This window comes from Littorina saxatilis, linkage group LG17 (genome assembly GCF_037325665.1).
Source record: "Littorina saxatilis isolate snail1 linkage group LG17, US_GU_Lsax_2.0, whole genome shotgun sequence".
Classification (NCBI taxonomy): domain Eukaryota; kingdom Metazoa; phylum Mollusca; class Gastropoda; order Littorinimorpha; family Littorinidae; genus Littorina; species Littorina saxatilis.
Window position 1 is genome coordinate 6,751,113 of NC_090261.1, and position 16,466 is coordinate 6,767,578.

Sequence of the window (16,466 nt, forward strand, 5' to 3'; positions counted from 1 at the left end):
TATGAAATCCCCGAACGTTTTTTTCATTTTTTTGATAAATGTCTTTGATGACGTCATATCCGGCTTTTCGTGAAAGTTGAGGTGGCACTGTCACGCCCTCATTTTTCAACCAAATTGGTTCAAATTTTGGTCAAGTAATCTTCGACGAAGCCCGGGGTTTGGTATTGCATTTCAGCTTGGTGGCTTAAAAATTAATTAATGACTTTGGTCATTAAAAATCGGAAAATTGTAAAAAAAAATAAAAATTTATAAAACGATCCAAATTTACGTTTATCTTATTCTCCATCATTTGCTGATTCCCAAAACATATAAATATGTTATATTTGGATTAAAAACAAGCTCTGAAAATTAAATATATAAAAATTATTATCAAAATTAAATTGTCCAAATCAATTTAAAAACACTTTCAGCTTATTCCTTGTCGGTTCCTGATTCCAAAAACATATAGATATGATATGTTTGGATTAAAAACACGCTCAGAAAGTTAAAACAAAGAGAGGTACAGAAAAGCGTGCTATCCTTCTTAGCGCAACTACTACCCCGCTCTTCTTGTCAATTTCACTGCCTTTGCCATGAGCGGTGGACTGACGATGCTACGAGTATACGGTCTTGCTGAAAAATGGCAGCTACTTGACTAAATATTGTATTTTCGCCTTACGCGACTTGTTCATTTCTTTATTGTCCTATATCGCTGGCGAATTCGGATCGCTTCCTCCCAGTGAAAAGCTAGCAGCAACAGAGTTCGGGCTTGTGGTCCAAGTTGTGGAATGTGTCCAAGTTGTGGAATGTGTCCAAGATGTGGAATGTGTCCAAGATGTGGTATGTGTCCAAGTTGTGGTATGTGTCCAAGATGTGGTAATGTGTCCAAGTTGTGGTATGTGTCCAAGATGTGGAATGTGTCCAAGTTGTGGTATGTGTCCAAGATGAGGTATGTGTCCAAGACGTGGTAATGTGTCCAAGTTGTGGTATGTGTCCAAGTTGTGGAATGTGATGGGACAATAAAGAAATGAAAACAAATCTAATAGATTCATTGACTTTGGGGTAGCGCGACTCTGTTGTTGCTAGCTTTCCACTGGGAGGAAGCGACCCGAATTTCCCAGCGATGGGAAGAAAAAGAAAAGAAGAAAAAAATCCCATAGATCCCTTGACTTTGGGGTAGCGCGACTCTGTTGCTGCTAGCTTTCCACTGGGAGGAAGTGACCCGAATTTCCCAGCGACGGAACAATCTAGTAAAAAAAAAAAATTCTAAACATCAACAGTCGCGCTACCCCAAAAGTCAAGGGATTTTGTTTTTGTGCCTTGACTTTGGAGATGACAAAAAAATATCAGGAGCATTAACGTGATTTGTAAAATAAACCACATATCACGGGGCACGCAGACCCTTGATTTTAACCCCCAGGCTCAAAACTGTAAGGTTCAGCAGCTAAAGTTGCTTCCATGAATGCTGCTTGTGACGTCATTGGAATTTTTACCCAGAATTCACCAATTCCGTACTCTCGCGGACGTTCGCAATACAATGGCCGCCAGATCGGCACGCGAAAACGCTTCGCTTCAGCCACGAAATTCGTCGGATTATGGCCCAAAACGATTCCGAAATAAACTAAACCCTGTGAGGGAAGGTGAGAAAACAATTTCCTACGGCATGCATGTCTGGCCAGTTACGCCAAAACGCAAATGAACGCGTTTTTGACACCAAAAACAGCCTGTTATGGTCCTTTAATGCTTGGACTCAACAACACAACCATCATTTTACATCTATCATAACACGCCGTATCAAGATTTTTTAATCATGTTTACCTGAGTAAACTCCCCCTTTGCCACTTTCTTCGCTGGGCTTGCCACAATCAGCACAATTTCAGGTCGACTTGGTTTTAAGGCCTGGAAGTAAAACAACAAACTTTCAGCAAGGTATAAACACAAACTCAAAACATGTCATTTGAGAGTCAAACACTGTTCCAGTTGACAATTACCAATGAACACAAATTTGGTCAAATCACATATCAATTATGCATATCACACAACCAGTATTTTACTACATAACTTTCACTTAGCCATTCCCTCACTTTTTCCAAATTTCTCTGCGGGCATGTTCAATAATATTGTCGGCACTGATTTTATTCTATTTCACCAGCTAGGAAGAAAGGAGTTAAGACACAACTGCCTATGCAGCCAAGTACCTACCACAGTTTCAAACTTGGGTTTGAGGGCCGACCCATGAGCCAGCAGAAGTTCGTGTTCGCTGGTCTCCCTGGGCAGAGCGGCCAAGACCGGAACAGGTAGAGGAACGTCTTCTCTGCTCCCCGTGGTGGCTGCATGCACCACGGTCTTGGGCTTCAGCGGCTTCTTCAGTTTGCTGAAAACACACAGAATCTGTCATGCAACTGTCAACATTGAGCAAGAAAAAAAAAAGATACACACCGCTGAATAATACTTTCGCACTGAACTCTTGCGAATCAAAAGACTGATGAATAAACGCCATTCATTGCCATAGAAAACCTTAAACTACAGTTTCTGTGACTGCTTCTAGTAGTAATGAAGGCAAGGATTCTGAGAAAAATGTTTGCAAACTGCACAACTGACAAAAGATGTTTTTTTGACAAAACTCTGTCATGATTTTTTAATTGGTGTGGCACAGAAAGAGCCCCTTTTATAGAGTCAAGCTCGAGTTATTTCCGAACATAGTCAATTAGTTAAGCATCCAATGCAAATCTTACCCATTCAGCCTGTGTTCAAATACCAGCACTTTTCCTCCTGTCGTCAAAACGGCCAAGGTTACCATCTGCAATAAACACAAAAGATTGTTTGAACTAAAAATACTGACAGAAACCTGGACAGTCACAATAAAGCTTGAAGAAAAATTAAATCTAAAAATAAAAACAAGCAGTCTCAGAATAAAGCCAGAGAAAGCATCAACATGTACAGGTCTTCTGCTATCCTTGCTGTGTTGGTGTTCAAGGGTAGACAACTGTTTTATGTGTCTATATTTGTAATGCAGACATAACATGCTATGTTCAAGTCTTCAAATCCACGGAAGGGATATCCTGGAAGAAAATCTGATTGAGAACCTAGAAGAAAATAAAACCGATTGAGAAAACTACATTTAACTATTAATATTATGCCCTTGCTATGTCGCCATAGTTTGAACAGGTAGATATCGTGAACAGCACTACACTACCTTGCATTCTATGATGCTACATTGCTTTAAACAGAGAAGTAGAGTAAACAGTAGATTAACCTCTAATTACTATTAGCATGCTCGGTTGCCAAGGAAGGAATTACGTGAACAAAACAATACTACAAAACACTTTTATAACAATGAGCACACTGTTTTGCCAGGATTTGAGCATGGTGATAGCATGAATGCTCTGTAGCCTGAGTTTGAGTGGGGAATTACAAGATCAGCACAACACTTATAACAATGAGCACACTGTTTTGCCAGGGTTTGAGCATGGCGATAGCATGAATGCTCAGTTGCCAGGGTTTGAGAAGAGATAGCTTGAGAAGCAGAACACTAATTCTGTGTGAACACCACAGTACTATCACTAATTGGTTTTGCACACACTGTTGCCAGGATTTGAGCATGGGAAGTGCATGAACAGCATAGTACTATCTATAGCATGGACGGAACACCAGTACGGAAATAACTAGCAGCATGCTCTGTAGGGTTTGGGCACAGAGATGACGTCACCAGCACAACACTGAATGAACGACTGTTATTTGCAGACTATGTTGCCAGGGTTGTAGCAGAAAAAGCGTCAACACCACAACACTGATTTGAGCAGGTAAATAGCGGTAGCAACACAACGCCAATTCTGTGTGAACAAAACACCACTGATTGCTATTGGCATGCTGTGCTGCCAGGCTTTTTGCAGGGAGATAGCGTTAACAGCACAACACTGATTCTGTGTGAACAGCACAACACTGATTCTGTGTGAACAGCACAACACTGATTCTGTGTGAACAGCACAACACTGATTCTGTGTGAACAGCACAACACTGATTCTGTGTGAACAGCACAACACTGATTCTGTGTGAACAGCACAACACTGATTCTGTGTGATCAGCACACCACTGATTCTGTGTGAACAGCACACCACTGATTCTGTGTGAACAGCACAACACTCACTGATTCTATGTGAACAGCACAACACTGATTCTGTGTGAACAGCACAACACTGATTCTGTGTGAACAGCACAGCACTGATTCTGTGTGAACAGCACAACACTGATTCTGTGTGAACAGCACAACACTGATTCTGTGTGAACAGCACAACACTGATTCTGTGTGAACAGCACAACACTGATTCTGTGTGAACAGCACAACACTGATTCTGTGTGAACAGCACAACACTGATTCTGTGTGAACAGCACAACACTGATTCTGTGTGAACAGCACAACACTGATTCTGTGTGAACAGCACAACACTGATTCTGTGTGAACAGCACAACACTGATTCTGTGTGAACAGCACAACACTGATTCTGTGTGAACATCACAACACTAATTCTGTGTGAACAGCACAACACTGATTCTGTGTGAACAGCACAACACTGATTCTGTGTGAACAGCACAACACTAATTTTGTGAGCACAGCACACCACTGATTGCTATTGGCATGCTGTGTTGCCAGGCTTTTGGCAGGGAGATGGTGTGACCACCGGCCCGCTTCAGTACCTGGCCTGTGATTTACCTGTTCTCTACAACACAGGGTGGTACCTCAACCACCTGGCTGTCAGGACAGGAAAATCATGCATCACACAAACAACACTCAACAGGGAGTAGATAGCAGTTCAATGCGTTCTGTTTGAGGGAGTAGATAGCAGTTCCATGTTTTCTGTTTGAGGGAGTAGATAGCTGTTCCATGTTTTCTGTTTGAGGAAGTAGCTACCTGTACCATGCTTTTTTGTTTCGAGGTATCATTACCATGCTTTCTGTCTGAGGGAGTAGATATCTGTTCCATGCTTTTCTCACCTGCACCACGCTTTTCTGTTTGAGGGTACGACTATCTGTACCATGCCAAGAACCAACAAAAGCACGTTGCAGGAAATAATGTGACAACCACACCCCCACCCCTACTTTGAGACCTCAATGGAAGACCCCCCCACCCGCTTTTCTTAGATTTCATTTTCATTACCTCAGTAGTAAATTTACCTCCATTTTAAACTCCCTTCCTTTCAAGACTTCATATTACGAGAAAAATGTAGAGGTCTCAAATGGGAGTTTTCACTGCATATTTTGGTAAGCTTATATCAATGCAGCATACAGAGAGGGTAGCGACAAGAGTCCCTTACCTGGTCTTTTGACACACTCAAACTGAGGTCCACAGGTTCTTCCGACAAGGAAAATGATGTGATGGCATTCTTCTCTGCTCCGTCTGGGTGGCAGTACCTGAAACATACCACAATCATTCATACATTGCTGAAACTGTTCTAATAAAACACATTACACAAATCAACCGATTTGTTTCCTTCAAGAAGCAGCAAGGATCTTGATTATTTCAGGGGAAAAGGCTTAAAACATTAGTGCAACATCCCTACTATTGAACTGGACACAATGTGAACACAGTATAGTGTAGACAGGTGTTTGTTTGTGTGAAAATGGTTGAACACATTGTACTTTGTTGTGTTTCAATGTATTGGTTGTAACTCAAACCAGGAAATATTTCTAGAGTACTGCACACATTTGCAATAAAGTCTTATAATCCTGTGCCATCCCTCTTCAAATTCAAAGCACACACAAAAAGGCAACAAACGCACATACACAAAAGAACGCATACTTTTCAAACACAACAATCACTTACCATGCATTGACCACTCTGTCATTGGCGGCAGAAGAGAGGAAGTAGGAACATTGGTCACCATCATCATTACCCTCAGATGAAGACTTCAATACTGGCAATAACCGGAACACCTCTGTCGAGTGGCCTGTGAATTTCTGAAACAGCACAACTTTTAGTCTAAAGATCAACCTGAATGTTGTCAACGCAGCTAATACACAGAACCAGTGAAAACAATATTTTGCAAAACATCACTTCACATTATTAGCCAAGAGAACAAGCTCTAAACTAAAGGAAGTAACAGAATCCGGTGACTCTGGGCTGGTCTTAGGAACACGTTTGGTCCAGGATTCCTGTAAAAATGATTCTTATTCTTAAATGTGTGTACTAGTGTTCCAAGTTAAAAGTTACCTGTATTAAGGTTCTGGTGGCTAAGTCCCACATCTTGATGACACGATCAGCAGTAAGGAGACGAGATGAAGAACACAAACACATGGAATGGACTCCACCACTTGATGCTTTCCACTTTCTGAAAAACAAAATTATTTTTTTTAATATAAATTAAACATGATTTATTGTGGACTAAACAATGTATTATTAATATTATTCATCATGAATGCATAAAAAATATATTGGGATTAGCATGACTCCGTCACTGCATGCTAACCTCCGAGATAGCATCCCGAATTTCCTTGATGAAATTCCCGGAGGACAATAAAGTATACAGTCACAGTGGAACCCCCCTTTTAAGACCTAAAAATCTGAGAAAATCAGGTCTTAAAAAGGAGGGAGTCTTAAAATGGGAATAATTTTACAGAGGTTATGAACAGAAAGTCTGAGAAAACAACGTCTTAAAAAGGAGGGAGTCTTAAAATGGGGGGTTCCACTGTACCATATCATTAAACACCAAAAAGTATGATACAAGTGTAAGTGAGACAATGACAAAAGGTCAGGTGTCATGTCTACTGTCCCGAATGACACACGATTGCTGACATTTCACCATTGCCAAAAGAATAAACAAATAAGAAATAGGTAGAAAATGAATGTGAAAACTGACTTTGATTGTTGATCAGTATGTTCTATACCACTAACAAATAATCTACTTACGCATAGCTGTTTGGCAAATGTATGTTGCATGGGACACACTGACATGAAAGTGGAAGATGTTTTCCCTCTAGAGAAACTACATATCAAGTTACAATTTTTGTGCTCTTCCATTCCAGTTGGCAATCAATTGTTAACGCATGTTATTAGAACAAGAAGAGCAAACGCTCGATCGAGTCACTTTCGCAGTTCTGAATATTATATGAGGCATCAGATGGACAGGAAGAAATTGCTATTCACAACACAATGAGTCACGTTCACATAAAATTTGAGCCCGGTCACTTTTATAGTTTCCGAGAAAAGCCCAACGTTAAGTTGTGTGTTGCCGAACAGAAAAGGCTAGTTATCTCCCTTGTTTTTCTGATAACGTTCGTAAAAGGCTACAGATGTAAATACTTTGATGTAAAGAATAATCCTACAAAGTTTCAATCACATCCGATGAACTTTGTCAAAGATATAAAATGTCTAATTTTTCCTTTGACGCTGACCTGTGACCTTGAAAAAGGTCAAAGGTCAACGAAACCATCGTTAAAGTGTAGAGGTCATTGGAGGTCACGACTAAACAAAATATGAGCCCGATCGCTTTGATAGTTTCCGAGAAAAGTCCAACGTTAAGGTGGTGTCTACGGCCGGCCGGCCGGACAGACTAACACTGACCGATTACATAGAGTCACTTTTTCTCAAGTGACTCAAAAAATAGAACGAAAACAGATTAGATAGAATGAAAAATGTACTGGTGATGTCATTTGGGACATACTGACATGAAAACGTCACCTTTTGTCATTGTCTCAAATGCTGTTTTGAATCCCTCGCAACATTAAAGATGAGAGCTCTGCTAAAAAAGACAGGCCACATCTCATTCAGCTCACATCAACCAACCAACCCCCCCCCCCCCCCCCCCCCAACTACGTAAGTTATAACTACTGTAGAGTTCTCTCTTTGCAAATCACTATCAATTGAACACAGATGCATGCAATGAGAACTTGGGTGGAAAAACAATGTATTCCGTCGACAGTTCCAACACATGATCGCACACACAAGCAAAACATCCAAGGAACAACAAATTATTGAACTTGCTATAATCATTACAACACCTCTGCTACAGTTCTTTTAAAACCATTGTGACAAAAAACTCACTCTCTGACTTGTGAAGAGGCAACGTCCCATTCTACCACATGGCCGTCAAGGGAACTACTGTACAAGGTGGTGCCGTCTGGATGCCAGCACACGTCTGTCACCTGGTCTGTGTGCCCCTTTTCCTGCAGAAACAAAACAAGACAATGAAGATACCTTCCTTATTGTGTACATCACTGCAGATCTTTCAAAGATTTTGGACAGGATAAGACGAAGAGCATCCTTCAACTCAAACTCGTAGCAAAAGTCAATAGCATTGCTGCTTCCTCTGTAGCATGGAGGTGTTTGTTTTTTTTTTGCTGCATCGTGTTTGCAGGATAATAAAAATATAGGTGTTACTGTTAGTTATGAAATGTATTTAGTAAAAGAGTTGCAACTCTGCTCAGAGAGCAGCCAGGCTGTCGAACAAGACACATTTTTATGCCATGTCAAAGCATGGATGGATCTGTGACGATTAAACCTTGAGAGGGAGAGAGAGGCTGAGAATGTGAGACATAAGCAGATAAGTAGTAAAAAGTAAGCAGATAAGTAGTAAAAAGTAAGGACCGAATGGACTTATTGCTAAGGCCAACAACAACAAAAATTGGTTTAGGGTAACGTGACCCAAAAAATGTGGTCGGTAGGTCAGTTTTTTTTCTTCCCAAGGAAGTGTTTGATGAATACTTGCTGATCATATGGATGTCTTCCCCGTGATCGCATTTGCGAAAGCATTTTGCAAAGCAGATGCTCGAAGTCAAAGCCGCCATTGCAACTGTCACGTGTGATGTCGAGTTCAAAGAAGGTCACCTCCCTTAATCTTATAAATGAAAAAAAAGTTTTAGGGTCGGCAGGAAAAAATAGGGTCAGTTGGGTTACCTTAAACAAGTTAAAGTTAAACCAAAATTTTATTTTTGGCCTAAGTTAAATATGATGACTTACCAAATGTGTGTGAACTTGGCCTCTAGCAAAACTATACAACAGCACTGTGCCGCTCGTCGTACCCATGGCCACAAGGTCAAGGCTACCGACTGCTGCCTCCACATCTGACTTCCTTTTCTTTTTCTTCCGGGGTGTGTGGGGCTGAAAACATAAAAATGTATACATGTACTGATGCAGCATTACTAGCAATGCTAATTTCTAAAATCAAGTTAACAGAAATACAAAAGATCTATTGAATCTTAGTCTTTCAATGGTTTGAAACTAAAATACCTATAACCAGTTCACAAGTCAAAGAAGGGATTACTTAAAAAAAAAAATTCAAAATCATGCATCTGCTGTACTTCTAGTTCTACTCCCCCTCCCACTTTTATTCAGCCTGTAGCCCTTCCAATTCCATTGTGTCTGTGGTCAGCTTTCTGCAGATAGACAGCTACGTGGGTATTTAATGTTACACTAAAAGAGAATGCATACATTTTGACTTGCTTTAGAATGTGATGTCCCTTACAGTGGGGCAGGGATGTGGTTAGGCGTCGGACATCGGACATAGATCGATTAAAAGGCTCAAATGTCCGATTCACATAGCCGCATGGCGGTCAGATGTCCTATCGTTTTGAACTGAGCGCTGTCATTGTCCGATAAGAACTCCATTCCTTCGGACAGCGCGATATTTTCCCTTCAAGATACACACATTTTAAAAACGCGACCGAGCACTCTCGCGTACAGGTGCACAGAAGTTGTGCAGTGCGGATCTTGCTTTTTCGGGAATTCCGAACCGTTTGTGACATGAGCCGTTTGGGAACACCCTTCTGTAGCACACTAAAGTTAGGAGTACGGGAGACAACCCCAACTGATTACAAGTCTTACGCAGACATGGGAACCCCTGTTTTGCACTTAGCGTATTCTCAAACAAACTTGGTGTATTTTCAGAAAAATGAGCGTACTCCACACAGCATTTGAACATCCATGATTCAAACATGCTTCACACGCGTCCGCCACATCGTTAATTAAGTTTACCTATACGTGTACATTTAAAACAAATCCTTTTTTTCAATTTTTACTGACAATAACTGTAATCATGTGTCAAAATACTGGATCGGCTTCAAGATGGGCTTGTGAATAAAAGTAGTCTAGGAATTTTTCTCGTCGTATTTTTTTCCCACTGACCGTACTGATCGTATTCTTGACAATCATGCGTACAGAATACGGCGAAATCGGATGGGTTCCCAGGTCTGCTTACGTCTGCTTTTGGTTTTAGTTCGAGATATTTTGAAGAAGCGCATTGAATTATGACACTGAAATAAAACTAAGGACTCCCAAAGATCGACAAAAGCTGAACACCTTTGTCTTTCAACGGCATCCTGTGCTACGTTTGGGTCAAAAACAGGTGAAAACACGCCGAGCGTCATTCTTGAAAATGACAGTGCCAATGACAGTGTCGCCGCTGAAACTGACACAACTACAAAAAGAGAAGTGTTGTCATTTGTACAGGACATGGTGTCAGCACAGCAGGAAATTCGCAGAAACAGTCTTTTAACAATTCATGGCCGACACTGTTTGGTTGGTAAGACCTTGACATCAAAGAGACCATACTGCTTTGTCGAATCTGTGTTGAAACGGACTTATTATTTTTCTCAGTATTTCATTTTCTAGTCAAACCTTGCAATTTGTGAGACAATCAAAAAAAGAGTGATGAACGTTTTTATTGCTTTTTAGTTGTTTGTTTCTTTTTGTGTATGTCCTATTTGAAACTAAATGAATAAAACAATGTATGCAAAAATGTTGGGTGAAAATACTACATGTATGTGTGTGTGTGTTGAAGCATGTGTGTGCGTGCACATGATTTTGGAGCCAACCCATGGACAGTGTTTTTCACAAAATTACGATTTCCTATTGACATTTCTGAAAGCGGTCAAATGTCCTATTGATGCTGAAGAGCTCAGGACATTTGTCCTATAGGTGTGAATTTGTAACAACATCCCTGGTGGGGTTACGTATCATTAAGCTCTGATTTCTGTGGTAGCTTCCATGTCACCGTTTTTACATTTAGTCAAGTTTTGACTAAATGTTTTAACATAGAGGGGGGAATCGAGACTAAGGTCGTGGTGTATGTGTGTGTCTGTGCGTGCGTGTGTGTAGAGTGATTCAGAGTAAACTACTGGACCGATCTTTATGAAATTTTACAAGAGAGTTCCTGGGTATGATATCCCCGGATTTTTTTCATTTTTGGATAAACGTCTTTGATGACGTCATATCCGGCATTTTGTAAAAGTTGAGGCGGCACTGTCACACCCTCATTTTTCAATCAACTTGATTGAAATTTTGGTCCAGCAATATTCGACGAAGGCCGGACTTTGGTATTGCATTTCAGCTTTGAGGCTTAAAAATTGATTAATGATTTTGGTCATTAAAAAGCTGAAAATTGTAATTAAAATTATTTTTTATGAAACGATCCAAAATTACATTTATTGTATTCTTCATCATTTTCTGATTCCAAAAACATATAGATATGTTATATTTGGATTAAAAACAAGCTCTGAAAATTAAAAATATAAAATATATCTGATTATGATTAAAATTTAATTTCCGAAATCGATTTAAAAACAATTTCATCTTAATCCTTGTCCGTTCCTGATTCCAAAAACATATAGAAATGACATGTTTGGATTAAAAACACGTTCAGAAAGTTAAAAAAAATAGAGATAGAAAAGCGTGCTATCCTCCTCAGCGCAACCGCTACCGCGCTTTTCTGGATTGTTAATGTCACTGCCTTTGCCACGAGCGGTGGACAGGTCTTGCGGAAAAAATGCAATGCGTTCAGTTTCATTCTGTGAGTTCGACTGAGCTTGACTAAATGTTGTATTTTCGCCTTACGCGACTTGTTTACTTTTACAGTTTTAGCCGCAAAGTGTAAATGTTCAGTACCACCATACGGGGCATAATAATAATAATAATAATAATAAATGAGCATTTATATAGCGCAACATCATAACTTTACAATTATGCTCTTTGCGCTCGACACATTTAAAATTAAAACACAGTAACTTATACAAGCATTTACATATCTACATTCATAGTCAGCAACGCTTAATTAATTTAGCATACACCATCAAACATACGTATACAAAAGATTCTTCCACTAACTAAATAATAAAAACATGAATAAAATAGGTAGTGAAACCAAGAAAATACCAGCTGAATACCCTTAATAAAACAGAACATGTTATCAACAATACTGAAAACAGCCCTAGATGTTTATACATTATCACATTATCACTAAAACAAATACACTACATGTAGCCTACTGATGGACTGAGAAAACAAAATCAGGGGTTGTATTTCTTGAAGAGGTGCGTTTTAAGTGCTCGTTTGAATGCTTGGGGTGACAGAGTGGCGGATGTGAAAGGGGAGAGAAATCCATTGTGTGGGTGCGCAGAAAGTAAAAGTGCGTTGTACGTATGTTTTGGTTTTGGTGTGTGGAATGGTGAGGATGCGACAGTCAGAAGAGGCACGGAGTTGTCTTGCTGGAGAATAGACGGTGAGGAGTTCAGAGAAGTGAGCAGGAGACGAGCCAGAAAAGAAGTTAAAGCAGAGGGTGGACAGTTTGTAGTCAATGCGGGCTTGAAGTTGAATAGGTAACCAGTGCAGTGTGTGAAGAAGTGGTGTTGCGTGATCTCGTTTTCGTGCTTTCAGAATGTGGCGTGCTGCCGAGTTTTGGACTTTTTGTAGTTTATGCAGGAGGTACAGAGGACAGCCAGAGAGAAGAGAGTTGCAGTAGTCAAGTTTAGAAAGAACAAAGGCACAGACAAGAGTGTTAGTTGTTTGAGAGGAGAGTGTGTGGCGAATGGTGCTGATCTTACGAAGCTCAAAATAAGCTGCTCTACAGACTAAAGATATATGTTTGTTAAGGGTCATGTCAGATGAAAGGGTGAATCCAAGGTTTCTAGCTGATGGTGAGAAAAGAATGTCGGTGTTGCCTATTTGAACAGAAACAGGTTGAGGAGAGGGAAATGTAGTGTTCTTCTTTTTGCACAGTAAGACTTCTGTCTTATCATCATTCAGCTTAAGTTTGTTATCGACCATCCAAGATTTAACATCAGTGATGCATGTCTGAATGGTCTGGATGGCGGAATGTGTCTGCAGGGGGACTGGATTTATACAGCTGGGTGTCATCAGCCAAAGACTGATTTAAAACAGAATGGTTTTGAATCAGTGTGGAGAGGGGCTCAGTGTAATATACTGTAAATGATGAAAAGGATGGGACCGAGCACTGAACCTTGAGGAACGCCGAAAGAAAGTGGGGCTGGAGCAGACATCTGGCCATCGACAAGCACAGCCTGAGTCCTGCCAATGAGATAGTCCTGACTCAAGCCATGCTTGCGGTGGACCGGAGATGCCGTACAGAGTCTGAAGTCTATGGAGAAGCGTGACATGGTCAATCGTGTCGAACACTGCAGAAAGGTCAAGTTGGGTAAGCACTGACACATCACCACCATCCAGAGCAGACAGAATGTCACTGATTACTTTAAAGGCATATGTACGCGCTCCCGTGTTTACAAAGTGTAGTTTGCCCATAATCGATGTCAAACGCACCATAAGACCATGTAATGACGATATGTCGCCATGCGCGGACCATATACATGCATTACAGCTTGTTTTAGAGTCTCAAAAACTTTGGATGTAAACAAAGACGCGGAGTTATTTCCCTTGCGTCAACGCTACCTCTGTTGGCAAATCTATAAATAGGACGATCCAGATCAAAATGAAAATTAACATATCTCAACATTGAAGGGGTCCTAGACCACAATATTTTGCAGGGAACTTAATTTAGCATGTCTCCAGCTGTTGGTAAAGCAATTAGCGTGTATAGTCATCGAGTACATATGCCTTTAAGTAGGGCTGTTTCAGTACAGTGAGAAGGGCGCTAAGCGGACTGAGAATGTCCATTGGTCTCTAAATACATGCGTCTCCTACTTGTTTGTATCACACAAAAATCACTGCTACATCACAGTGCTTTCATCGGAACATTACAAACAGAATCACTTTCGACATTGAAATATTACAAGCTAAGCAATTCTTGCCTGACACATGGTCACGTATCGAAACTTACGGATTTCAGGTGGCGGCCAGGTCCCCATTGCAAGCAAGTGCAAGTCGCTGTCAGATGTTTACTTGGACTGAAATCTGCAACAGAATTTCCGGTCGTCGTTTCCCAGATTTTCAAAACTCCATCAAAGCCTGCATATGCCAAATAATCTCCTTTGGGAGAAAAAGATGATGCGATGTTGGGGAGCCCCGCCATCTTTACAAACACGTGGGACAAACTGCGCATGTTCCATAGTTCAACTTCCTGTTATTTTGTCTAAATACACAAACCCATATAAAAGAAAGACCCCCTCCCCCTCCCCCCTCCACCCCCCGCACCCAACCGCTTCCGGCTGCATTGCCCCCCCCCCCCCCCCCCCCCCCCCCTCCCCCCCAAAAAATCTTCTTCTTGCAATAAATGGACTGGGTACTTTTTGGACATTTTAAGTTCAGCGAGTGGAGTACGTTTGAGTAGAGCTGGATAAAGGAGTTTGTGGCAGGGGCGGAGCAGTTAAGCCCGAGAGGGGGGGGGGGGGGGGGGGGGAGGGGTTGGTATTTAGTATGTTCAGGGTCAAGAAGCTGAAGAATTTTAGCTATTTTATAAACAATGTGTGGCTTATCCTTGGTTTTAAACATGATCAACCGGTACGTGTCAGCAGCCACTCATTATTTATTTTAAAGTTAGTATTAAATAATGGCAATCTATCTTCACTGATGTGACAGGGAGACTACCGTCGCCCTTCACAGCAGACTCTGCAGAGTTGTTCGCCTTTGAAGTAGGCAACACCTGTGGATTGTAGAGTTTTGTTTGTGATGGGGTCTGGCGGCTTTTGTCTCTCTGTATATGTGTTCATGGATTTCTTTGCGAATGCATAACAGTTTTTAAAGGGCTTAGAAATAAGCTCTAAAATTCTCAATCCTGTTTGATTGGACTTCGCCTCCAAAGGTGATTGTGGTGTCATTCGGCACTCGGTTACATCAGTTTGGCGTCGTCGACAGGATATAGGACTCGACATGATATGTTCAGGAATGGCGTTATGGCCACTGAATCATTTTTCGTGCTGTTCCCATTCCACGAACGTGGGAAGGACCTAAGCTTGGCGGGTCCATGGTTCGGAACTTTGGGGACAAAGTTCATTCAAACGGGGGCGAGTGTGACAAGGGAGACTACCGTCGCCCTTCACAGCAGACTCTGCAGAGTTGTTCGCCTTTGAAGTAGGCAACACCTGTGGATTGTAGAGTTCTGTTTGTGATGGGGTCTGGCGGCTTTTGTCTCTCTGTATGTTCATGGATTCCTTTGCGAATGCATAACAGTTTTTATAGGGCTTAGAAATAAGCTCTAAAATTTTCAATCCTGTTTGATTGGACTTCGCCTCAAAAGGTGATTGTGGTGTTTCGGCACTCGGTTACACCAGGGATCGACCTATATTTAGACTATATATATTAGTCTAAATATAGGTCTATGGTTACATTGATATCTGCTCCCGACATCATAATATAGTAATGCGTACCCCTAGCGCGGCTCTGCTTGGGTGGGAATGTTCTGAGCAAAACACTATGTGTTACTCCATACCCCCCCGCCCTCCATGAAACTTCTTGACCCCAACAAATTGGGGGGGGGGGGGGGGAGTTTGCCCAGTCGATAGAGGCGCTGGCTTTAAAACCGGTTGTTACTATCAGCGTGGGTTCAACCCCCAAGTTCGGCGCAGGATGTGTGTCCCAGAGTCAACTCAGTTTGTGCAGACTCTCCTCGGTGTCCGAACATCCCTGGGGGAACGCATGCGCACGATAAAGATCCCAGGGTCACAGCGAAAGCCTCAGGCCTTGGAAACATGAATACATCATGTGCATGCAAAAATATGAAGCCCGGGTGTCCGTTCGGCCAACAGCCAATAAAGTAACCATTTCAGCACTGACCCAAGACGACCCAACCCGGTCCCTAGCCCATTTCAGGTCTCCTCTAGCAGCCGGCAGCCAGCTGGCTACATCCCCCCCCCTCCCCCCTCCCCCCCCCCCCCCCCCCCCCCGCATTTTTATTTTTTATTTTCATACAAAGCCGGGTTTTCCCGTGTAACATGCCCCAATGGCTTTGCCGTGAGGGCGTAAAACTTACATTTTCTCAAAAGTATGGTTAGAAAGAAGACATGTCGCATAGGAGTGGCAGTTAAAACTGTACAAAAATTATACTGATTAAACAATTAACTCTTACCCCGGCTTTACAGACAGAAACAATGGGGTTTTTTTCGTTGTTTTTTTTTCACTGCCGAGGCGGGGGGGGGGGGGGGGGGGGAGGTTCCGGAACGACACCTGTAATCCCCCCCCCTTTTTTTTAACACAAGCCCTCTAGGAAACAGCTTGTACATGGAGAGTACATTAAAATTTTATGTCTGAAACTACATTTCTTGATAGTTTTATTCATTAATTGTTTTCTTATTTGCTTGCTCGCTTCACT

General features: G+C 41.6%; 1 protein-coding gene across 1 annotated transcript in view; it reads right to left on the minus strand.

The window, feature by feature from the left end:
- LOC138953576 (WD repeat-containing protein 43-like) overlaps positions 1-14,251 on the minus strand; it is a 28,736-nt gene extending 14,485 nt beyond the window's left edge. Inside the window, exons 1-9 of the mRNA XM_070325419.1 lie at positions 14,040-14,251; positions 8,933-9,073; positions 8,018-8,139; positions 6,188-6,305; positions 5,801-5,934; positions 5,292-5,388; positions 2,715-2,779; positions 2,182-2,353; positions 1,798-1,878 (exon numbers count right to left, since the gene is read on the minus strand). Coding sequence (XP_070181520.1) covers positions 1,798-1,878; positions 2,182-2,353; positions 2,715-2,779; positions 5,292-5,388; positions 5,801-5,934; positions 6,188-6,305; positions 8,018-8,139; positions 8,933-9,073; positions 14,040-14,231 — 1,122 coding nt within the window. The 5' untranslated portion in view covers positions 14,232-14,251. The remainder of the gene's footprint in view (positions 1-1,797; positions 1,879-2,181; positions 2,354-2,714; positions 2,780-5,291; positions 5,389-5,800; positions 5,935-6,187; positions 6,306-8,017; positions 8,140-8,932; positions 9,074-14,039) is intronic.
- Positions 14,252-16,466: the final 2,215 nt, after the last annotated feature.